Source organism: Podarcis melisellensis, assembly GCF_964234715.1.
Source record: "Podarcis melisellensis genome assembly, chromosome: 1".
Lineage (NCBI taxonomy): Eukaryota > Metazoa > Chordata > Lepidosauria > Squamata > Lacertidae > Podarcis > Podarcis melisellensis.
Genome location: NC_138528.1, coordinates 76,453,180 through 76,476,986, shown reverse-complemented (window position 1 = coordinate 76,476,986; position 23,807 = coordinate 76,453,180). Strand labels below are relative to the sequence as shown.

General features: G+C 45.5%; 1 protein-coding gene across 3 annotated transcripts; it reads right to left on the bottom strand.

Moving 5' to 3' along the window:
• Positions 1-1,984: 1,984 nt before the first annotated feature.
• On the bottom strand, positions 1,985-17,555 carry IRF7 (interferon regulatory factor 7). Of its 3 annotated transcripts, none has more exons than XM_081919544.1 (12): positions 17,214-17,555; positions 14,546-14,687; positions 13,267-13,432; positions 12,388-12,583; positions 11,693-11,778; positions 10,375-10,423; positions 8,352-8,435; positions 7,330-7,551; positions 6,544-6,756; positions 5,814-6,197; positions 3,943-4,061; positions 1,985-2,267 (listed from the first exon to the last, which is right to left on the bottom strand). In XM_081919544.1, exons 2-12 carry the CDS (start codon positions 14,566-14,568, stop codon positions 2,121-2,123), a joined length of 1,689 nt encoding a protein of 562 aa, XP_081775670.1. In that variant the 5' UTR covers positions 14,569-14,687; positions 17,214-17,555; the 3' UTR covers positions 1,985-2,120. The 3 variants fall into 3 exon arrangements, with proteins under 3 accessions (XP_081775670.1, XP_081775669.1, XP_081775671.1); XM_081919543.1 differs by having other exon boundaries at positions 10,375-10,426; positions 17,214-17,554; XM_081919545.1 differs by lacking the exon at positions 7,330-7,551 and having other exon boundaries at positions 10,375-10,426.
• Between the last annotated feature and the right edge of the window lie 6,252 nt (positions 17,556-23,807).

Sequence of the window (23,807 nt, the reverse complement as noted above, 5' to 3'; positions counted from 1 at the left end):
ACCCAGAAGCACCCCGGGTAAGGAGGGTGGGTGGGTAGGTAAGAAAAGTAAAAAAACTCAGAAAAAGCCCCGTTGACCCTTTATATAATGCACATTGTGAGCTCTTCTCAGTCCCAGCAAGCCAAACTGACTGGAATAGTTCACTTATGAAGGGAACAGCCCACCCCAACTACTATACCATTATTGCGAATTCTTTTTGCACTCTGTGCCTTAGGGCTAGGGCTGGGCAACACCTGGTTTTCAACACTGTGATATAAAGGTAAAGGTAAAGGTAAAGGTACCCCTGCCCGTTCGGGCCAGTCTTGCCAGACTCTAGGGTTGTGCGCTCATCTCACTCTATAGGCCGGGAGCCAGCGCTGTCCGCAGACACTTCCGGGTCACGTGGCCAGCGTGACGAAGCTGCATCTGGCGAGCCAGCACAGCACACGGAACGCAGTTTACCTTCCCGCTAGTAAGCGGTCCCTATTTATCTACTTGCACCCGGAGGTGCTTTCAAATTGCTAGGTTGGCAGGTGCTGGGACCGAACGACAGGAGCACACCCCGCCGCAGGCATTCGAACCGCTGAACATGTGATCGGCAAGTCCTAGGCGCTGAGGTTTTACCCACAGCGCCACCCGTATCCCTGTGATATATCAGCAGCTAAATACCACAATATGCTGATCTATCATGGTGTCTGGAATGTATCGAAGCAGCTGAGATACATTGCCCAGCCGAAGCCCCCATACCACTCAGGCGAGCGGGAGGGGCACCGGGGCTTCGTTAAACTGCTCAGCTTGGGGGATGGGAAGCCTCCCACCTCCTAGCTGAGTGAGCCCCCATACCAGTCTGGCTCATGCAAGCTGGAGGGGTGGGGGACTTCCTCAAAGGCGCAGGCAGGTAGATCATGAGGTGCTCACCCAGACCTTTCTCAGGCACTGTTTGCCTGTGACTTTGCCGTCTGCAGGCAATTTCAGCTGGTGCAATGGATTACCAGCTAAAAATGTCTGAAACCGGTATCATGATCTGAACACCATACCGGTTTCAGACAATTTACCAATACATTACCTATAGGGCTGGGTGGAGGGCAAGGAGTAATTGGGTTGTTTTTTAAGGGTAAAAAAAAAAGGCAATAGGAACATAAGAAGCTGCCTTAGACCAGTGGTCTGGCACTGTATATCAAGTTCAGTACTGTCTACACTGACTGGCAGCAGCTCTCCAGGGTTCCAGGCATGGTTCTCTCCCAGTCCTACTTTGAGATGCCAGGGATCGAACCTGGGACCTTCTGCATGCAAAGCAGATGCTCTACCACTGAGCTACAACTTTGAGACGGGGGAAGAGAAACTCATCTTCCTTCACTTGAAGATGCATGGTAAACAGGGCTGTGCGCACGTCGAAGGCATCCAAGAGGGGGAAATCTGCAGGTTGTGGTTTGAGCTCAGAACTCTGCTTCCTGAGAATATCAGCTTTCACCTTCCCTTTCTTGCCATTAAGATGATTTAAAGTGTGCCTGATGAACCCTTAGAAGCCAGAGACGTGGCAGGGTAAATATTTTTAGCAGTTTGGAGCAGGGCTTTAGCAATCTTGCTTTACCCATGAAGACATGCAAAATGTGAACAAGTTGTGCTAATCAGATTAACCTGCACAATTTCTACATGGAGTACACACAGCCCTGTTTTTAGCATGGTGTACAGACAGTGCATTTGTTTTGTCAGGTGTATATATAACTGGCTGAGAACTGGAACACTGCTAGATTGCCATTTTGGCTTTGTTATTTTTATGATCTGTTTCCCAATATTTACTTTTATGTTGTTGGTTTATTTTTATTTTAATTTTATAATTGCAACATACCTTCCTAGAATCTTTTGGGCTGAAGGGCAGGATGCAAATTCAACCCTGATTGTAACCCTGTTCCCAAAAGCTTTATGAAGTGCACTACTATGGTGATGTGCACCTGTTAGTTCCAACCTCAGATAAAAAGCAGAAGTTATGCAGGGTGACAGAATACAGAGACCAAAAAAGTGGGTTTTACTGTAGCTCCTCATGCAAGCCAAATGTGGAAGTGACCCCTTGCAAATGTGAACACACATACAAACCCACACACTCCAGTCTTACTATTTGAGATCTTGACAAGAAACATGAGCTAATCCATCTCCATCATGGTAGTTAGCTGCTCTATCATATCAAACAGGCTGTTGGAGAGTTGCAGGCTCAAGTTTTCACTGTTCAAGGATGAGAAGCCTTGCCTCTGCAGGTCTTCATGCCACTGCTTACAAACCATCGGCACCAACTGCAAGACATAAAAAAGCTTGTTAAGGCTTGTCTACTTACTCCAAGATACCTTCTTGCTATGCAGCTGTCCTTAAAACCCCCCAAAATATATGCACACCCAACACCAAACAAAACAAAAGACAGACTGCCTGCAATTCTTTCAAGAGCCAAATGTCTACACTCCTCTCCAAATGGCACTTCTGGCAGAGAGGATTGGGGGCCTTCAAAACCTGCTTGATCAAAGGAGATAGCAGGATTGAAAAGAAGGATGCCCCTCCCAGACCATCTCCAACCCTCTAAAAAGCCACTACCTGCCACCATCTTACAACCAGGTAAGCCAAAAACAGCAGAGCAATAAGAATCTGCCTTTGGTACCTACTAGGTACTTATAAGTACCTAACAAGGATGCAGGTGGCACTGTGGTCTAAACCACTGAGCCCCTTGGGCTTGCGGATCAGAAGGTCGGCGGTTCGAATCCCCGTGACAGGGTGAGCTCCCATTGCTCGGTCCCTGCTCCTGCCAATCTAGCAGTTTGAAAGCACGTCAAAGTGCAAGTAGTCAAATAGGTACCGCTCCAGCAGGAAGGTAAATGGCATTTCTGTGCACTGCTCTGATTCGCCAGATGCAGCTTAGTCATGCTGGCCACATGACCCGGAAGCTGTACGTCGGCTCCCTCGGCCAGTAAAGCGAGATGAGCGTCGCAACCCCAGAGTCGTTCGCGACTGGACCTAATGGTCAGGGGTTCCTTTACCTTTACATTTTAGGTACTTATAAGAATGTGAGCCTGGCACAGGAGTGCCTGCCGTGCTGTGGTCCATGGAGTCATGAAGAGTCAGACACGACTAAACGACTAAACAACAAGAATGAGCCAAGGATCCAGCATTATGTTCCAACAGATATCAAGGTACTAAAAATAGAGCTGGTTTCCCTCCAGGAGGGGGGACAAGACAGTGCAACAAGAGATGTCTGCCAGCCGTCAACAAGCCAGTGAGACGTAGTAAGAAGCATGTGTTAGTGTGTGTGCATGCAACTGCCCTGTTGCAGGGAAAATGTAGGTTAATGAGCTTGAATTAAGTCAAAAGCCACTAATATGAAGGGTCATGAGGGGAACAGGTATAGGACTAAAAGACAGGGGACTGGTCAGACCCAAGCTACTGCTTCTTTAGAAGTACATGGAGTGCTCATTCACACTTCCACTTGTTCGATGGCAAGAAAGCACAGGTCCAAGGGGTTTTCTGCTGGCCACATGCTTTCTAGCTGGGAGCTGATGTGAGTAGAAGTCCAAAATATCTAGAGGGCACCAAGTTGGCAAATGTTGGAATATGGTATTTTAAAATCCACTGGGCAACCTTGTCATTCTGCTTAAGCCACTTCACACAGTTGTTACAAGAATAAAATACTTTTTTGGGGGATGGGAAGGTGCAACAATTATGCACAGCACCTTAATCTACTTGGAGGATACATTACTTTGCACTACCTCCAAAGGTCCTTGCAAACACATGCATCACATAGGTATGCTTGCCAGGGAGTCCAGAGTAACCGTGGTTCCTTTTCTGAAAGCAAGCCAGCTTTGCTACCATACCAGTGGTGGAAATGGCCTTCAGATTTTGTCTGGACAAGTGGACTAGAAAGTCATTTTATTCCTAAAGGCAGTGCTGTGCACTGTTAACTTCAGAGGACTGCTTTCTGCTCACCTTCACCAAGATGAGCTTGGATTCCTTGGGTTTGTCAGATGCAAAGGACTGGCCAAAGCACAGGTAGATGGTGTAGTCAGGAGAGGAGCATCTCTGACCATCGCGGAAAGCCCTCAGTTCTGTTACAAAAGAGAAAGATCCAAGGCTCTTCTAAGTCACTTTGGGGATCCATGACCAGAAAGGGCAATAAAAAAACCAAAGGTGTTTTCACTTGTCTTGGTAAACAGCTACTTGTGTCATGTGTGAAGGTTAATGAATAATACTGGACTCCCAAATCTCATCAGCCCAGCCCAATGGTCAGGGATGAAGGAAGCTGTAGTTCAGTAACATCTGGAGGGCATCATATTGCTATCCCTGCTCTAGGCAATATAGATTTAGACATGTTTGCATTGCATTATAGGCCAGTTTCAGTTAATCAATAAGCTCTTCACCCAACTTTGCAAGTGCCAATTTGCAACTGCAACAGCATATAGAGATTTAACGTGTAGGAATGGACTTCTATACACAGGTGACAACTGAGTCTGAACTGTGGGTTTATCCACACTTCCTCTTTCCACAGGAAGCCCACTGTTTAGCACTCAATCGGAGCAGATGGCAATCCAGATTTTCTCTGGATTGACATTTGCTCTGATTTAGCACTAAAGAGTGGGTATTCCCTGGGAAAGGAGTGGGGCAAAGGCAAAACTGCTCTGATCCATGCCTAGAAAGTATGGGTCAAGCATAAAACTGCTCTGACACGTGCTTCCTAGCAAGGGACAAGCAGAAGTGTGGATGAGTTCTGTTAACATAGTTTAATAACAAAAACAGTGGAGACTGAACAGTGGAGATCTCCTGCTCAAGCAGAGGGAATAGCAGGTTAACTTTGTAACCTCTGCTAATACAATAGGGGAAGCCATCTCTGTTTTGAGCAGGGGACTGTGATTCAAACCCCTCACTGAATTGCTCTCTGCTGTGAACAGGTATTTGTAGTCAATGCAGGATTTAACCCTGCCTTTGCACCCATCAGACGATGTCGCAAGTGGTGTCAGCTGATGGGTGGGCAGGTGTAGCTTAGGGTAAGGTCTTGTGGGTGAAAGGGGACCTCCTGGCAGGCTAAGAGGTTCTTCACTCCTGACCTTAGGGTCAGATGCTCAGTTCTTAGCCCCTACAACACTGACCTACCTTATTGGATCACTGTAAGGATTACTAAAATAGGGTATGTGAACTGCCTTATATTCTCTAAAGCACTCCAAAAATATTAAGCAGCATTACTGTTCTCCTTCACTTCGGCATTGCCAGAAGCTTGACAGGCGTAATGAAAATGGGCCACAATTAGTGCCATGTGTACCCTGCAGTAAGCAGTCAAAACTGTGTGTCAAGACATGCTCCTCAACCCACCATACCTGTTGCTTATTGCTCCAAGTTCTGAAGCTTTGTGGACTAGAACGTTCCTTTAAAAAAGGGGGTGGGGAGCAGAGATTCTGAGAATGATACATTCTGCACCCAATAACAGCCTCATCTCACTCATATCCATAAAAGCTGAAATGGTAAGGCCTGGGTAGGATAAAAGTCACAGGCTACTGATAACACCCAACACCGTTCATTGCACAAAGCACTTTTGAAATACCGTATTATGGCCAAATCACAGCTAAGCAAAAAGTCTTACTGCCCCCTAAGGGAGGCCTTTTATGACATTGGGGAGGTTTTAATGCACATTAGGGTTCCAAATCAAAGCCTCTGGGCCTGACCCTTGTCTCAGGTGTTTTCTCCATGACTCAACAAAAGCAGTTTCACAACTGTATCATCATGTGCCTGTTTTTAAATGAGTCATGCATTAACACACAGTTTAATTTCGTGCCCACAGAGGAAATACCATGTTCCTAGAGAATCACCTTGACAGAATCTTTCATAGTTGAAGATGTCAGTTTCTTCCTCCCGTCCCAACAGCCTGGGTGGAGGACACAGTGCTGTGTGTTCCAACTCTTTGGAGAAAGCCCAGAAGACCTTACATCGACCAATTCGCCAGGCACAGATCTTATTGTTCTTCTGGTACAGCAGCAGACCCGCATTCTTCAGTAGTGTCAAGGTATGATTAACTTGCTTTTGATCAGGAAGGATCTCCGGGTTTGGAAATAGAACATGTTGTATCTGCGGGTTTCCTCCAATTTCATAGGATGGGTTGTATGTGAACATACAGCTATTAAATTCTACTCCTGCTTCGTGCAGCAGCTTCCCGCGGTAGTAGATAGAGACATCCAGATTGAGAGGGGCACATCCTGAAAGAGACAAGGCCATGCTTAATCCAGTGGGGGAAGCTTACTAGCTCCATGCCTGCTAAGGGGTGCAGGCTGCTATTTGGTGGTAGCGTCAGGTACATTGATAGAACCATCATATCCAACAGAGAGGAAGCTATCTTATCATCTGTGTGGCTAAATTAAGGCAGTTAGCAGTACAGCTCTGCTGCACATAAGCTATAGCTAAGCAAACAGCATATATTCCCTACAGTGCTGTAGAGGTTTGGCCCTCTTCTTTAAGACCTTGCTGCCCAGAGACCTACACCCGCTCCCCTCATGATTCCACATTTGTTTTGGACTTGCTCAAAAATGGGATGCATTCACTAACCTGCATTGTTCTGCAGTGGAGCAGCATGAAGGGGGGGTTGCTCTAGTGGAGAGGGGGCCATTGGAGGTGCAAATGTGTTCTGTTCCACCATGGCGTGCTGGTTTGGAAACAGATGGCAGTCATTTCTTGACAGGTTGTTCATCACTCCATTTCCCTGAGGTTCTTCATTCAGGAAAACGTGTTCAATGAAGTTGTTATTATACAGGGCTTCTCCTAGCACAGAAGAGGAACAACTTGGGAATTCTAACAAATGTTATGCATGCCCTAGCTCAGCCTTTGCTGACTTGGTGCCCTCTTAGCCCAACACTTTTAGTGCATTTCCCCCTCAGTTTCCTACTTGCAAAAAGTCAAGGTTTCTTTTTAAAGTGGATTACTATTATTATTATTATTTGCACTAGAGTGCTTTAATTCACTTTAATGGCACAAACTTAAATTTCTGGTACGCAATTGAATCCCTGGGGCAAACTACTGGCAGTCTGGAGGTAAGCACAGTCTTCTGCTTGTTGCTAAAGCAAATCAGGGGCTTTGCTACACCTTGTCCGTCCTGGATTTTTTGTTCATTAGGAACTACCATATTTGCTTTGGACATCTGATACTAATTCAAGCAGGCTGAAAATCTTAAAATAGTTTATCATATGCAAGTTCCAGGAATCAAATGGCGATCCAATGAATCAATCTCTCCAGTGCTCCAAAAACCACTGCGCAGCTCAGTAAAATTCCTTTTTAGCACAATTATTCATTTTGGAACAATTTCAAACATGCAGACTGCAGAGTAACTCTACTCACCCACATGGTTAGCTTGATTTATCCCAGGAGGTCTATTTTGTTGAGGATGCTGCAGTGGATGAACGGCAATTGGCTGGGAATTCACATTTGGTGGATGTGCAGCCAGCCAGCCGTCTGCTACTTTACAACAGTTATTTGCCAGTGGTTCACTCACTACTCCAGGCACCAGAGGCAAGCAGCTGTTTTGGTCGATACAAGGGATTGTATGTGCAACTTCCCCTGCTGTATTGGGGGTAGAAAAGAAACAAATCAATGGAAGGGAGATGATGGAAGCTGCCCAGAGTAACTAGCCAGATGGATGGGGTATAAATAAAATAGTAGTAGTAGTAGTAGGGGACGCGGGTGGCGCTGTGGGTAAAAGCCTCAGCGCCTAGGACTTGCCGATCGAAAGGTCGGCGGTTCGAATCCCCGCAGCAGGGTGCGCTCCCGCTGCTCGGTCCCAGCGCCTGCCAACCTAGCAGTTCGAAAGCACCCTCGGGTGCAAGTAGATAAATAGGGACCGCTTACCAGCGGGAAGGTAAACAGCGTTTCCGTGTGCGGCTCTGGCTCGCCAGATGCAGCTTTGTCACGCTGGCCACGTGACCCGGAAGTGTCTCCGGACAGCGCTGGCCCCTGGCCTCTTAAGTGAGATGGGCGCACAACCCCAGAGTCTGTCAAGACTGGCCCGTACGGGCAGGGGTACCTTTACCTTTACCTTTACCTAGTAGTAGTAGTAATGCAACTCAAGAGAACACACTAGCCTTTATAACAAATTAAGCACAAGACAATGTGAAATTTGTATGCCATGCCTCTTGAACAAATTTTGAAAGATGTAAGGATATATAGGTTCTATCTGCACCGGCTCACTCCCCATCACATACACACACGAAATATTGTCCATTAAAGCCCCTGAGCATGAGATCACATTTGTTATTAAAAGTATCTGAGCAGCAGCCAGAAACAGAAATGTGTAGCCATCCTTAGAACTCAGAGGCTGAGGAAGAGATGCAAGGTGATTTTGCCAAGCCCACAGCCAGACCTACCTAGAGGATGTTCTGGAACAGGGGCCCAGGAGACTTGTGAAACTTCATCCATGTCAGCTTGCTGCAAAACCCACTGGAGCACATCTAGATGGTAAAACAGGCATGAGCAGTGATGCATCTGGGCAGATGAAGTCTATACTGGTTCAGAACGATGTTGATGTGGATGCTGCACCAGTCCTAATTTTAAGGCATTTAATGCCTTTGAAATTCTCTCTTCTTTTCATACAAGTTTAGAGGAGGAGGATATGCTGACAGAGCCCACAAAACGGAAGCCAGTGCCAAGTATGTGATAAATAACCTCCCATCCTTTTGTATCTCTCATGCCCACCCCCAGGTTCAGTGTGTGTCCCTTGCCCTCCAGAATATGAGCTCATAAAAAGCAAACCAACTATCAAATCCGCTCTAGAGGAGCTGCGCCTTGACTGTGTCGCCTGTGCCTGGTGCAGCTCCGCTCCCTGGGCCTGACCCGGGGGAGGAGAGCAGGCGAGTGGATGGCAGCGCTGCCGCCCACCCCTCCTTGGCCGTGGCACACCTCAAACCTGGCGGCGGCAGCTCTTCTGGTCACCCAGCTGTAGTGGCTCTGTGGCTGGGTCAAATCTGACCCGGCAGCAGATAGCAGAAGAGTCGGCATCAATGCTCACCCTCCTTTGCTGCAAGGCCTGACCTGGTGGCAGAGAGCAGGAGGAGAGTGGGCAGCAGCTTCCCCGCCCATCTCCAACCCTGAACTGTGGCGCACTGAAGGGTGCACTCCACGCCCCTCCCCCCTTGGGGGTGCAGTCTTCGTGCCCGCCCTGGGCAGTGCGGGCATACACTCCACCCCAACCACACCTGTATATAGGGGGCAAGGTTTTATAGACCAATACTTAAACCTGGACTAGTAGCATAGTAGTGCACAATCCTAAAAAACAAGTGTTATGTACTGCAGACAATTAAATTCCATTAGGAGCTTAGTAACTAATTCTGCACCAGGTGCAGCTTCTGGACTAAACCCAAGGCAGCCCCACACAGAGCACGTTACAAGAATCAAGCTGTGAGATTATCAAGGCATGAATGACTGCCATGTGTTTTCAGCAAGCAACCAAAACAGCACCGTTCTGAATCCAATCAGAGGCACATCTAGTTCAGCATCACCTCCAACAACTGCCAGCAAAACGCCCCTGGAAAGCGCCTCTCTGGACAAGATAGGGTAGCGGTTTCCCATTTGTCAGAAGAACAAGGGGATGCCTTGATTTTTTCAGTTGCCACAGGGGCTAGGGAACTGTCTGTGCATCTGCCAAAGCTTTTTAAAAAGTGATATGTAAAGGCCAGTGCCCAGCAGGAAACTGCACAGTGGTGATGCTGTTTGTTTTCGTTTCCATGTTAAAGCTTAAAGTGTATACATATTCAAAATCCTTTTATTGAAACAGTTCCAAAAGTAATCACTCATTTGTGAAGCTTCTTTCTCTCTCTCTAGTTTCTCTGGTCATTATTTCTTTTAATGAGGTGGGCAAAATGGCTTGATGCAAGCCATATGCCAGGCTTGGAAAATTGCATGAGCAGCCCCTAATTCCAAATGGTTGGATTAGGGATTCCTGTGCGGGTTTTCATTTTTTTAGAACTTCCAGTGGATCTTCCAATATCAACTGATATTTTTCAATTGCTGTGCTGGGTGTGTTGTGATCCTACAGGGAAAGGCATGCTTCCCAATGGTAGCTCTGTCAGGCATGTTTCATTCCGATGTGGTGCAGTGGTTAGAGTCCCGGACTAGGACTGGGAGAACACAGTTCAAAGTCTTGCCCAGCTATGAAACTCACTGGGTGACAACATTGTGCCAGTCACACTCTCAGCCTAAGCTACCTCACAAGGTTGTTGCGGGGACAAAATGGGGACGAAGAGAACCATGTATGCTCTCTTGAGATCCCTGGAGGAAAGTTGGAATGCAAATGTGATAAATGAATAAATATAGCAAAAATATGTTCTAAGCATCTACCCCAAATTTATGTTCGTAAACCAGAAAAAAAGCATTCAAGTTTTGACAGCTTACCTGGGCATGGATTTTCCAGTGACAGGGATTTAAAAATATCATCGATCTCCTGCTGTAAACCAGAAAAATAAAGTTTTCTCCAAGATGACCATACATACAAAAGATGCTGTTTTCAGCATCTTGAAATGATACTATTGCAGCTTATCCCAGGAACTTTCAACATTTTTAGCAATCAGCCGTCTTTCAACTCTTGTGATTCAGAGCAACAGCCTTGCCTTTTAATATGCAAAAATTGAAGTTAGGCCAAAGAAAGAAAAAGAACTATTCTGGACCTTCCAAATTATCTTACATTCAGGATTGGGAAGCATTTTGGCCCTCCAGATGTTGCTGAACTACAACTCCCAACAGCATGGCCAATGGTTCAGCTAGATGTTGTGGTTCAGCAACATCTGGGGGCAAAGGCTCCCTCACACCAGCTGTGCATGCCTAGTACTGAGGGAAGCTTCCCTCAGAGCTACAACCTCAAGAGCATTTCTCATATGCAAGGTTTCAATCGTTTTGAGTCTCTCACACATATTTAAAGTAATGTACGTTTTCAAATACAAAATTTGGGATCCATTCCTAAGCATGTCTATTATGGAGTCAGCCCGCATAGGAATGCACTGCTAAAGTGGCTTGTGCTTAATTGCAACATAACCATCCCCTGTGAAAATGTATTAAGTCTGTTGGATTTACTCCTGTAATCAGCTGCACAAAGCTGGCCAGCAATGGGACCGATACTCTTTGCACAAATGCTATTTGCTAGTGCACCGGAGCACAAAGACAGGCACATCTCCTTCTTTCCTGCCACATGGCAATGACATCATTATCACCAGCAGATCCATAAACTGTTTTGCTGCAATACACTTCCCAACTTCCCATGAAAACATCGTGAACATGTGTTCATATATTGAAGCTGCTGGGTAATCTTTGTTATTTTTATATACGTAAAATTTGGAAAAAAATTAAGAAACAAACAGTGCTTCCGAATTAATCAATTTAAAAACCTTTAAGTTGACTGAGAAGCTGCCTCTAACAGACTGAATTCCTACAGACAGGGATTCTTCATGTGTCTGCCACCACTTGAGATGCCTGTCCTTCCATTAGTTCTCCAGCAATGTTCTCCCTTGCTCAAGGAGTTGTTGAAACAGGAACAGGAACACACCTCACCCACCAATAATTTTTGCATTCACATTGACTTACTTATTGGATGTTTATTCATTAGAAACAAGTCCCTGGGTCTAGAGTCCTACACCAATGCATTGACCAGCTCCAAGATGAATAGCTTTCATATTGTTCCACAGCCCTCTCAAACCTATTGTGCCCAACTGTATTGTACCTGGGGTGGAGACTGGTGTAGAGCTGGGGATCCCTCACTGCAGGGGCTCATATGCAACTGATCAACTTCATGGTTACTTCCATTGACTTGGAGAGGAGGAGACACACAGGAAAAAAGACACAATGAACAACAGCTACAGGATGAAATGCAAATATGAGAAGATACATAACTTCATGACCTGGTTGCAGAGAACTATGGCCCCATCTGCACAATACATTTAAAGCAGTATCATACCACTTTGAGCAGTCACGGCTTTCCCCAGAGAAGCCTGGAAACTTTTGTTAAGGGTGCTAAGAGTTGTTAAAAGGTAAAGGTACCCCTGCCCGTATGGGCCAGTCGTGACTGACTCTGGGGTTGCGTGCTCATCTCGCTTAAGAGGCCAGGAGCCAGCGCTGTCCGAAGACACTTCCGGGTCACGTGGCCAGCGTGACGAAGCTGCTCTGGCGAGCCAGCACCAGCGCAGCGCACTGAGTTTTTAGGAGACCCTTATTTCCCCCTCAGTCCTACAATTCCTGGAGTGATTTAACAATTGATCCCTTTTAAAAGAGATTACAATTTTTTCAGGCACTGGAATTCCCTTGAAGCATGAATAAAGAAAGCCTGTGGTGGATGCCCACACTTCCTTCCATTTATCAAGCACTTTATGTTAAAGAAAGTTTTGCAGCCCTAACCCTGCATCCCTTTTCTGTCTTTACTTGTGTCGGCAGGAGGATTAACAGGCGATGTAGAGTTGCGGCTGCGGGGGATGATTCGGTACACGTGGTAGTCAGGGTATTCCGATTCAACTTCTTCAAATCTTTTTGTACTGTTTAAGGCACAGCGGAAGTTGGTTTTCCATTTGGCTGGGTTTGGTACACCTTCATTGTACTTTCCGCTGACCATAGCCCACGCCTTTCCACACAGAAACATGGGAGAAGAAGAGATGGAAAAGTGTGAAAGAACTATTCTGATGAAGACCGCATTCACACCATGTTTTTAAAGCACTATCATACCTCTTTAAACAGTTATGGCTTCCCCCAAAGAATTCTGGGAGCTGTAGTTGTTAGGTGACCCTCGGAGAGCTACAATTCCAAGTTCCCTAGGAAGAGGGAATGACTGTGCAACCACTATGGAAATTATAGCAGTTGCAGGGTGCATTCAGAGGCAGGGTACATTGCATGTTTGCAGAAATGGGCACCCTGCATGCCTAAAAGAGAATCTGCCTTATTATTCAGCTACAGCCTCTAGTAAATTGTACTCCAGTCTGTGAAAGCTTATGCCACAATACATTTGTTAGTCTTTTTAAGGTGCCAGAAATGGCTTTTATACTAGAGAGTTGGAGGAAGTCAACGTAGCATTAAAGAGATCATTCTGCTTGCCTGATGGAATGATCTCTCTTCTCCTTCCCCACTCCTGGTGCTGTTCTGGGGTTTGTGTCTCCTGAACCCCCTCTCAGAGTCAATTTGGTGGGGGTGCAGGAGAGAGTTGACTTTCCAATTGCACTACCAAAGTTCTTAAACGGCACAACCCATTAGCTGAATCTGGCCATGGCAAATACATGCAAGAAGTCAGCCTTAGTAGAACGAGAGTATTACCTGGAAAATCTTGTAATCACTTGCCACAAGGTTCTTCCTTGAATTGTGCTTCCAAAGGATACGAAAGGTTGTGTGGGTGTCATCAGTCCAGGCCACGCTTTCTTTATATCTTCCACTGTTGATCTCATTGATCAACCAGTCAAAGAAACGGACCTTTTGACGACCCCTGAAACAGCAAAGAGAAATACTGAACTGGAGGTTCCAAAATACTGGAGGAATGTAGCCTAGATATCACCACAACATGCAGCAGCAGCGTCAATTATGATGGATGCACAGGTGGCACAATGGCCCCAGAAATCACTCGTGTCAGACCTCTAGGAAAAAGAAAAGACATGGATCCTACACAAAAACAGATGCCGATTACCATACCAACTTCTTAATAAACAACAGCTTGCTCTGGTCTTGGAAGTCAACACCTTTCCTCATACAAATGTCAAAAATACTTTTAAAGCAGCAGCTTCCTGGATACCCCCAGGACAGGACAGCCCAGCAATATAATTCATTAAGAGACGTGAGAGTGAAGAGGGTCAACAAATCAACAGCTGGAGGGCAACAGTTGAGTTGGATGTGGATTTCAGTCTGAACCTGAGCTTGTCTACCATTTGAACCATGAAAATAAGGGCGATTCGCATTGATGAGAAAACTGCTTGGATTAATTATTATTGTCACAAGGCTGGGGTAAAGAAGGTGCGCTTGGATTCTTGCGCAATAATCATGAAACATGTACATATCTACTCACCACAGGTGAGGGCTGTAGTTGGCTAAGCCCAAACTCCCAAGCGCAGGCTCACCATAAAGTGGATTTCGACACTCAAGAGAAACTAAAACTAACTGGAGCAAGAAACCAAAGGAGCAACCTCAAAAAAAGTGTAGCAGAACAAACACTGGACCTATTATTATATCAAGTTTTACCTCAATTTTAGCTACCCTCAATGGCGCTACTGTTTGGTCATTGGCATCTCATGCAGTAAGGTCTGCATTCCCAAAACTCAATTACTACTAGTAAGCCCTAATGAACACATTGGCTTACTTCCAAGTAAACGTGTAGGACTCGATTGAGCATGTTCTAGTTAATATGGGCTGCTACTAAATAAATAAATAAATGCAATGTGTGTGTGAAATGCCATCCTATATCAAGCAGACAGAATTGTCAGTTTTGCCTGACAAACTCAACCAACACAGCTTCAGGAGTTATTGTGTAGAAGTGTGTGTTTGCACGTACCCAGTTCTCCCTCCCCGCCCATGCCTGCATGCCTCTGATTGCCACAAGAACACTCACCTCTCATTTGCTGGTGCAGCCATTCTGGAGTCAAATAAGTCTTTAAATATGCCTCGTGGCAAGTTGAAATATGACAGCTACACACACTGAATCTTGTACTGCTTAATGTCTTGTGGACTAATGGAAGATCATGAGGCAGAATCTGTACAGACCAGAGAAAATAAAAAGGCGGAAGCCATGTCAGCAGACTTGGTCGTTTTGATAGGTTTTATTACATGTTAGAAAACAGAGTTACTGTATGATTGAGTTGCTACCAAGTGAGCACAGGATGTATTCATTAGGTCAGAGCTTTCCAAACTGTGTGTTGCGACACATCACTGTGCCAGCTGCAGTGTGTAGGTATGTCGTGCAAACGCTCCCCACACTCCTCCCAGGGCTGGAAAGGGGTTAGTTTAACCTCTGGTTTGCTAGTAAAACTCTGGTTTGCTAGTAAAACTGGTTTGCTAGTAAAACTGAATTACTGTGTCGTGAAATGATGCATGTCTAAAAAGTGTGTCACCAACATGAAAAGTCTGGAAAGCTCTGCATTAGGTTGTGCAAAATCTGAGGGTCCTCTATGAGGGTAATTACCATAATAACAGCAACATGAACCACCAGCAACTATCACAATCTCTCAGAAATATTACCAGAACTTCCACTCCCCCCCCACAATAAAGTTGCTCTTTTACAATACAAGGTGCAACTGGCATATTAATCAGGGCTGATAAACACATCCTCGAACAGCATCTACTTGAGAATTCAGGAGAAAAATAGGAGCGCTGCACTTCAGGAAGTGCGCCAACACCACCGAGAATAACGACTTGCACTACTTCTCCTTTATCAAACCATCAGCCGTTTTCTTGTCTGCGATGAGTTTCAACTTATCTGACCTCACCCAGCCACTTTCCAGGGCAGAAAAGCCTCCACAGCTGCTTCAGATGGAAAGGAGAAATAAAATTAACTGTCCCTTCATATTCCAATGATGACCTAATTCCCTGCAGCTGCGAAGAAGCATGTGTGAGAGAGCAAATAAGATCCCTGTGGGACTTAGAGCAAATGTCTATGGAACTAATCTGGCAATATAAGAGCAGAACCACTACAAAAGTGCTTCCCCACCCACATACTAGATGCAGAAGCATATAATGGCAAAAAAAAGCTGCAATGTGGTCCAAGAGCAAAAAAGGAGTCCTGTCAGGGCAAGCTGGGGATATTTGCCACTTGAGGCAAAAAATAAAATTAAAAAATCCCCCACCACAGATGCACCCCAAAGTTCACATCTGCTTAAAAACATTACACCATAGTATATTATTATGACTAGACAGTCAGTGTCTTTGCAATCATTTCATTTACTAATGTGCTGCCTAATTCAGCCTGCTTGAGAACTGCAAAAATCTAAACTACTCCCAACCCTAAAACTTATAGTAATTTTCCAAACAGCCACAGCCACACATTTCAGCCTCACTTATTGCACAAAAGTGCACCTCCTAACAACATTTGCAGCAGTTTAGGATGAAGATATCTTGCTGCATCAGTGCTGGTACACATGATGCAAGGCTTAATTTGTGCCAGGGATTCTCATGCCACTGTCCTGGTTGACTTCTGTTGCAATATTTTTTTCCTATTGACACAGCAGTTCTGCAGTTCAGTGTCAATGTCCTCTTCTGAGGAATTATCATCCCTCTTGCAAAAATACTGAAGCAACCTATACTGCTAGGCATTTTAAAAGGCAACCTAAGTCTGACCAGGGAACTACTGCATCAGTGCTGGTACACATGATGCAAGGCTTAATTTGTGCCAGGGATTCTCATTCCTACCACCTGTTCTGTACCAGGGACGAGGCATAGAATATCTCTGGCCTAGCCAGAACATTACCCTCCAGGTGCTACTGCAGGACAACTCTTATCCCTAATCACTGGCCGTGCTGGCTGGCACTGGTAGCTGTAGTGTAGCTCAACAACAACATCCCAAGGGTAGCATTGGCTACCCTTAGTGAATTTCCTCTATAGAAGGTATGTCTTTCCCTACACCCCCAGGAGCTATTTTACCACTCCTGTACATCTATGTCTGTGCAGATGTAATTTTTCTTACCCCCCTGGGGATGGGGGGAAGACAGTGATCGCAGCGGCAACTGCTGTCCACTGTGTGCTTGTCTGACCAACACGTGCTGCCCCAAAGTTGCCTACACATGTAGCGTCCAGACATAAAGTCCTTACAAGCCATTTGACAGTGTGCACATCGGGCAGGTGGGGATTGCACGAGCATGCTAACTTTGAATATGTTCGACCAACGCAGGCACGCAGGGAGCTGCTCCTCGGGTCAGGCGCGCAAACAACAGATAATGTCAGCATAAAACTCAGCTACGGGGGCTTCCACGGGGTAAATAATACGGTTTACCAAACAGCCTTAAAAATGGTTCTCAAGAGCGAGGCAGTGCTCGCGCGAGCAACACTAGAAAGCCTGCGCAAAACTATGAGCTGCCCTTCGACAGGTTCGCTGCTGCAATCCTACACTCAGCAGCAAATCCCACTGACCTCCCCGGGACTTACTCTCAGGTAAGTGTGCATGTTATGATTAAAACGAGGAAGACAGAAAATGATGCAAGTCATTCCTCCCTCGCTCTGCACTGAAGCTGCTCTACCTCAGCGACCCTCACCCCCGGTTCCAGACGCCCAATATAAAGGTGCGTTACCTGTACTGCTACCAGGTGTTTTCTATTGCGCGGCAGGTAATGGAATTCTGGCGACATCAATACGCTCACGCCCCCTCCGGCGACGGCTTATAAGAGAAGCCGGGACGCATTTCATTGGCTCGGAATGGTTCCGAGGCCGTCAGCGTCGGCCAATCAGAGGCAGCCGCCTTTCGAACGGGCGCACGGACGCGCCCCGCCCCACGGAGTGTTTTCTTTCCTCCCAAACAAAATCCTCGCCGGAGCGCATTACACCGCTCCCTATTACGAAACCGGCGTTTCTCGTCTCCCCTGACCATATACGGCGGTTTCCGTCCCTGTAAATCACATGATATCAACGAAAACTTAAGTTTCATTTCTGAGGAGCTCCTTGGCGGGCCACGTGGCTTGCCTGCTGGTCGCCCTTTAGAAAGCACATAGGTTCTTTTTTTGGAAGGAGAGAGTCTAGCTGCTGTACAGGAGGACCACAAAGGCGCCCTCAAAGAAGGGCAGGAATGATTTCACTTCTGCTGGCAAGCAGCCACCTCGCTGCACAAGAAAACTTTGCCAACGACCTGCGCCGCTGCATGCCGGCTAGGGCCGTCTTAAGCATATCCGGCGCCGTGGTGCAAAAATCCCTCCGGCGCCCCCTTTCCCAGAGTTGTCCACCTTTTTTAGGGAGCTGACACCACGCTTACACATAATCTCTGCCTGGGGGAAAAAAAAGCAGGAAACAAACAATCTTTTTTAGTTGCTTGTTTATTAACAATGCACTTATATATATGACACCACCACATTGATTTTGGCAGATATAAGACAGATTGTCTTATTATGTAACACCTTGTTTTTAACAATGTTGATTTCTTCTTAAATTCAGAATACAGTAGCTGCGTTATTCATGTAAAATAGTTCGATACAGTACATTGTATGGCATAGTTTTTCCTCGAATTCTAAGGTTCTCCTAACACCTTAATCCTTTGCTTTAATAAGGGAGACCTTAAAACAACGTGCAAACGTATCTTAAAATAATTAAAATTTGAAATCCATTACATCAAGTCAGCTCTCAGGAAAATAACACATGCTGTGTGCTTCAAATAGCAGTTAAGAGATTTTGCATACTATTGGTCAGGTAAGGTTAACATCAGTGGAATTCACAACAACAAAACTGCTTGCCTCTAGCACATTTCACAGCTTCAGCTGTCACACACTGTCCCTGAAAACAATGCAGTCTGAACCATGTCAAGTAAGCTGTGGAAGTAGCATATCCACAACACAAACTGTGATAGAACTTCCTTTTCAAGTCTTAATTCCATAATGGGTACAATATGAGGGAGCCACTACTCCCAGCCTGTGAAAAGTAGTGGAACGTGGCTATCAGACATTTTGAAAATGTGATAGTTTACAGTACATTCTTGCAGCCCAGTGCCAGGTTCCAGGCATTGCAGTGGGTTGGACTAGATGACCCTTGGGTCCTTTCCAACTTTACAGTTCTAAGATTTAATAAAAGGTCCTTACAACATAATGCAATTTAGTCCCATATGATTAAGCAATTATAAATAAATTGCAGAATAATAATAAATTACAGATTTGTAAATCCAGGGACTGTCCCCAGGTAATGGGGACATCTTGTAACCATACTCTAACATACACTAGTCACCTAAGCCAACAAGGTGGGTATTATTGTTGTTGTTGTTGTTGTTGTTGTTGTTGTTGTTATTCCTCACCCATCTGGCTGGGTTTCTCCAGCCACTCTGAACAGATTCCAGCACATATAGAAACATAATAAAACGTCAAACATTAAAAACTTCCCAACACAGGGCTGCCTTCAGAAGTCTTCTAAAAGCTGTGTAGTTCTTTATCTCCTTGACATCTAATGGGACATCTGACAGGGAGGGTGCCACTGCCAAGAAGTCCCTCTGCCTGATTTGCAGTAAGTTCCCTTCTCGCAGTGAGGAAACACTCAAAAGGCCCTTGGATTTCAGTGTACCTCAGTGTCCGGGCTGAACTACCACTACTACTATTTGCAGAATGGCCTGTATGTATTTAATGACATGTAGCTGCTCCTGTAGCATTCTAGCCGTTTTGAACGCAACTTGTCTTCACAGTCTTTAAAATAAGTTGAAATCTTTTTTCCAGCATATTTGCAAATCAGCTAGCTTTGGGTTTCTGGGAACTTGCTATTTCTCCTATTAAAAACCCGATGCTGTATTTTGTATTAATAACAAGAACAGCTTTTTCCTGGAATCTACCCAACAGTACCCCATAATAAAGTTTCCAGGGGGAGATTGGCTGATAATTTACCAGGGTAGCTTGCTCTACAGAAGCTTTACACAGCATGAAGGTGCACCTTATGCCTGCTAATGTCTATGAATCCTGCTGCTCTCAAAAGGCACAGATAGAGGGAGTAGTAATTGGGAAACTTGGCCCAATGCAAAAGGGGAGAGGGGCACCTACACCTTTATGAGTTGTGTAGAAGAGGAGCATTTCCGCAGGCACACCTTACGTGGCAAGTTGCAGCCTGATGAAATTCCCTCTACTGCACAACAACTAAAGTGCATGAGCACACCTCCCTCTTTTGCATTTGGCCACCCTAAGTGACATATGGAGCTTACCTTTCAGGGAGACTAAGAACAGAAAAGCTTGCATGCCTCACCAGAACAAATCTTAGCCAGTGTCTTCTTCTTGCACACTCTACACCTAAGTTGACCTCTCATGGCATCAGAAGCCACTGTGGGAACAGCTTTGTTTGCAGTGGTGCTGGGACATGTGCTAAGAACCTACCCTTAGTTCTCATGCTTGGCACCACTTTGGAGGAGCTTTTATTTTTTTACTGTTGTTTCCATAGAAAGCTAGAGCTTGTGCGGTTAGAATCTGAGGATGCAAGATAAAATTTGTCCCAGCTTTGCCACTAAGTTGATCCTCAGATAACACCCAACCCTCTTGGGAGCCCCCTCCCACACCCAGCCAGTTTAATGATTAGCTTGCCATGGCTTGTCACACAGTGGCTGCAAACTTGTGCACTTCTGCTTGTGAGTAAGCCCCACCGATCACGGCATGGCTCACTTCAGGTATCTGTGTACACTCTGTACATTTAAAGCATATTTAAAGCATATCCATCCTCCAATAGCATCTGGGAACTGTAGCTTACCCCTCACAAAGCTACAATTCCCAGCACCCTTAACAAACTACAGTCCTCAGGATTCTCCAGTGTGTTTGTGTGTGTGTGCGTGCGTGCATTAAATGTTAAGGTGTGTACACAGTTGTGTGCATAACTTCAGGCTGTTTTCCAACTTCTTAAAATCATCTAGAATTATCCCCAGTTGGCACAGAGGGATGAGACTAGAAAAGCATTTATTCTTTTTTTGTTAACATCTGTGTATGCCCTCAGCTTCTAAACTGCACGCTAGCTAATTAAAGCACTGCTTTTTTCCAGCCAGACTTTTGCTTTCTATCCCTTATGCTGATACTAGTGGTCTGGCGGGATTCCCCTCTCTGAGGGATTTAGTAGAATGTATTTGGTGAATAAAAAACCCTATAAGTTGCAAGAGGAAGTGTATCTTCCTCTGTGGACTTTGGAGAGGATGCAGAGATTCTGTTAACAGATGCATTCCTTAGCCTGTCTGGTGATTCAGTTCTTCCTTCTGCAATGGTTCTCCAGGAGCAGAGTGGAAGAAAGCAATTACTGAACCTACCAAACTGCTGCAGGGATGATCAAATTGCTTTTGGAAAATGATTGCTATGGATGGAAAATAATACAAGCTAATATTTCAGGTTCTTATTGGGAGTTCTTGTTGACATTCAGAACAACCTGTGGATAAAAATTCAGAACTAAAATATTTGGATCATCCACACATTTGTTATGTGACATAGTTGGCAGCATTTGTATATTCTCTTTGCTCTTATCTTATCACAAGGGACGCGGGTGGCACTGTGGGTTAAACCACAGAGCCTAGGACTTGCTGATTGGAAGGTTGGTGGTTTGAATCCCCGCAATGGGGTGAGCTCCTATTGCTCGGTCCTGCTCCTGCCAACCTAGCAGTTCGAAAGCACGTCAAAGTGCAAGTAGATGAATAGGTACCGCTCCGGCGGGAAGGTAAACAGCATTTCTGTGCGCTGCTCTGGTTCGCCAGAAGCGGCTTAGTCATGCTGGCCACATGACCCGGAAGCTGTCTGCGGACAAACGCCGTCTCCCTCGGCCAATAAAGCGAGATGAGCGCCGCAACCCCAGAGTCGGCCATGACTGGACCTAATGGTCCTTTACCTTTACTGGACCTAATGGTACCTTTACCTTTGCTCTTATCAGCAAACAACTCGTTATCTGTGCCCCGGACAGCAGCAATGATCTCTGCTACCACCAGAAGCACCTACTAACTGTTTTTACTGGCTCTGTTCCTGTTCTTTGACAGCGGCCTGACATGCAGGAATTAAGGGTCCCTCCAGATGGGTGTTTTTTTCACAGGCATATTCTGCAACATGTTATTGACTCAATAATAGTGCATTAGTGGTAGATTTATACTGGGATGCCCACACAATTATTTTGCCTTATGAGTTGTTCTGCAATGCCTCCCCAACGCTATTGCATTATTGCCACCTAGAAGGGCACACCTGCGTTGTAGCACACAACAAATAGAAGAGAGAAAAACCCCTAACAGCCCTGGAACATATGTGGTTTGAAAAGTTACCGGTATAGGATTTCAGCACTGATTGGAAACGAAGTCTTAAAAGCAGGATCACATATAACAGCCCTGATACCCTCATGGATGCACAATAAAAAGGACATCTAGAGGGGGACCAGGGTGGCGAGGCTTTCCCCGTCATTTGTTACATGCCACAGAAATCTCCACCTACGCTATTTCTGCATGGCAAGCCTCTGTTCAAGGCACAGGAGCAGAGTCATTTAAAAAGGCAGCAATCCTCATTCAAAGCAATTAAGTTCCATTCACTAAGTCTGCGGCTTGCTCCTACCCATTCATAGCTTCACACATGAATGAGCATGAACTGAAACTGGCAAACCTGACTACAAGCTTTTATCCTGTGACTTCGAATTTTTGCATAGATGGGATTACCCATCCCTCAGCCTTACTTGCTCCTTCTGTGGTTTGTGCCCTTACATCAGACGACTGGCTGACATAAGAGTGAAAGAAAGAAGTGGCTTGTTAGTTCGTTGCTAGCAGAAATAGTTGACTGCGACTTCTAAGAACCAGAAGCACCGTTTTTGTGCAATATGCCATCACCCTAGACATGCACAAAACTCCAGGAGATTTGCCCAAAGGCTATCAATGGCTACTAGTCATGATGGCCATATTCCATCTACATGGCCAGAAGCAATATGCCTCTGAAAACCAATTGCTGGGAGAGTGTTAGGATCCTGCTTGCAGGTTTTCCACAGGCATCTGGTTGGTGAGAACAGGATCCTGAAGTAGTTGGGCCATTGGCCTGATCCAGCAGGCTTGTCTTTGCTTGCTTACTTCTCAGGCACCTCATTTCCCCCAAGCAGTTCTGCCTTCTCTTCTCTGACTTTGCAAAGACAAACCTCCAAATGTCTCAGCTCCCTTGACTAGAAAACAGATATCAGTATTTTGGTAAGTGTTGACTGCCTTCACAATTGACATGTCCAGCACAACTGTATTGCTATTTCACACACTGTGTACCTGTAAAAATGTACAGTGTGAGTTTAACCAACAGGTTTGCACGTTACCCTTGTGAAAGAGCCAGAATTGGCTACAGCTCCCTGTCAAGGATACACTTGCAGCAAACCAAGAGTTGATGCCTCCCAGTGTGTGAAATGGCCCTCACAGAAGTGGTGGTTCTCTTTGTCTCAGCTCTGCATGCCATAGGTGCTTTTTTGGCCTCTGGAATGCAATGCTTCCTGGCAAACTTGTTGGGTGGCATGCCAAAAGTTGGTGAAGCCAAAGCAAAAAAGCCTCCCATTCTCTTTTACACACAACACACCCGTCTGCTACACATTTACATATGCACATCATGAACATGCAACACATTCATTCTGTCTCACCCATGCATACATATGCTCCACGTAACCTTCCCTACCACAATTATGCTTCAGAAACCACCCTATGGGCTCCAACACCATCAATAGAATCCTGAAATTGTTTATATCCTAATAATCTATGAAACAGTTCAAGAACACCATGCTAGATGCCAACAATGCAGTAATGTTGGGGGAAGCATCACAGAACAACCAATGAAGCAGAATGATGTGTGGCTGGCCCAGTATAGATCTATTGCTAAGACACTGATACTGTGTCAAAACACACACATACAAAACCCCCATCAGTCTTCTGGAGGGGATCCCAGTCTTTAAGATGTCACAAGTCGCTCTGTTTTCCCCCATCTGGCTTTGAAAGCTGAAATGTGATATTTTCCTATGCTTGACCAGGGAACCAAAATGCCTTTGGTCTCTGAAACAATTTGAGCTATGGAGGGCTAGGCCTACATACAAGGTGCTAGTTGGCCATCTAAGTGGCTAAGTAGGGGAGACAGGTGGGAAAGAATGCAGAGCTTCTGGAGGAGAGCTGGAAATTCTGAGTAGATGAAGAGGGTGGAATCTTTTCAGTAAGAAACTGAGGCCTGGGCCCCTAAGAGGTCATGCTAGTTTTG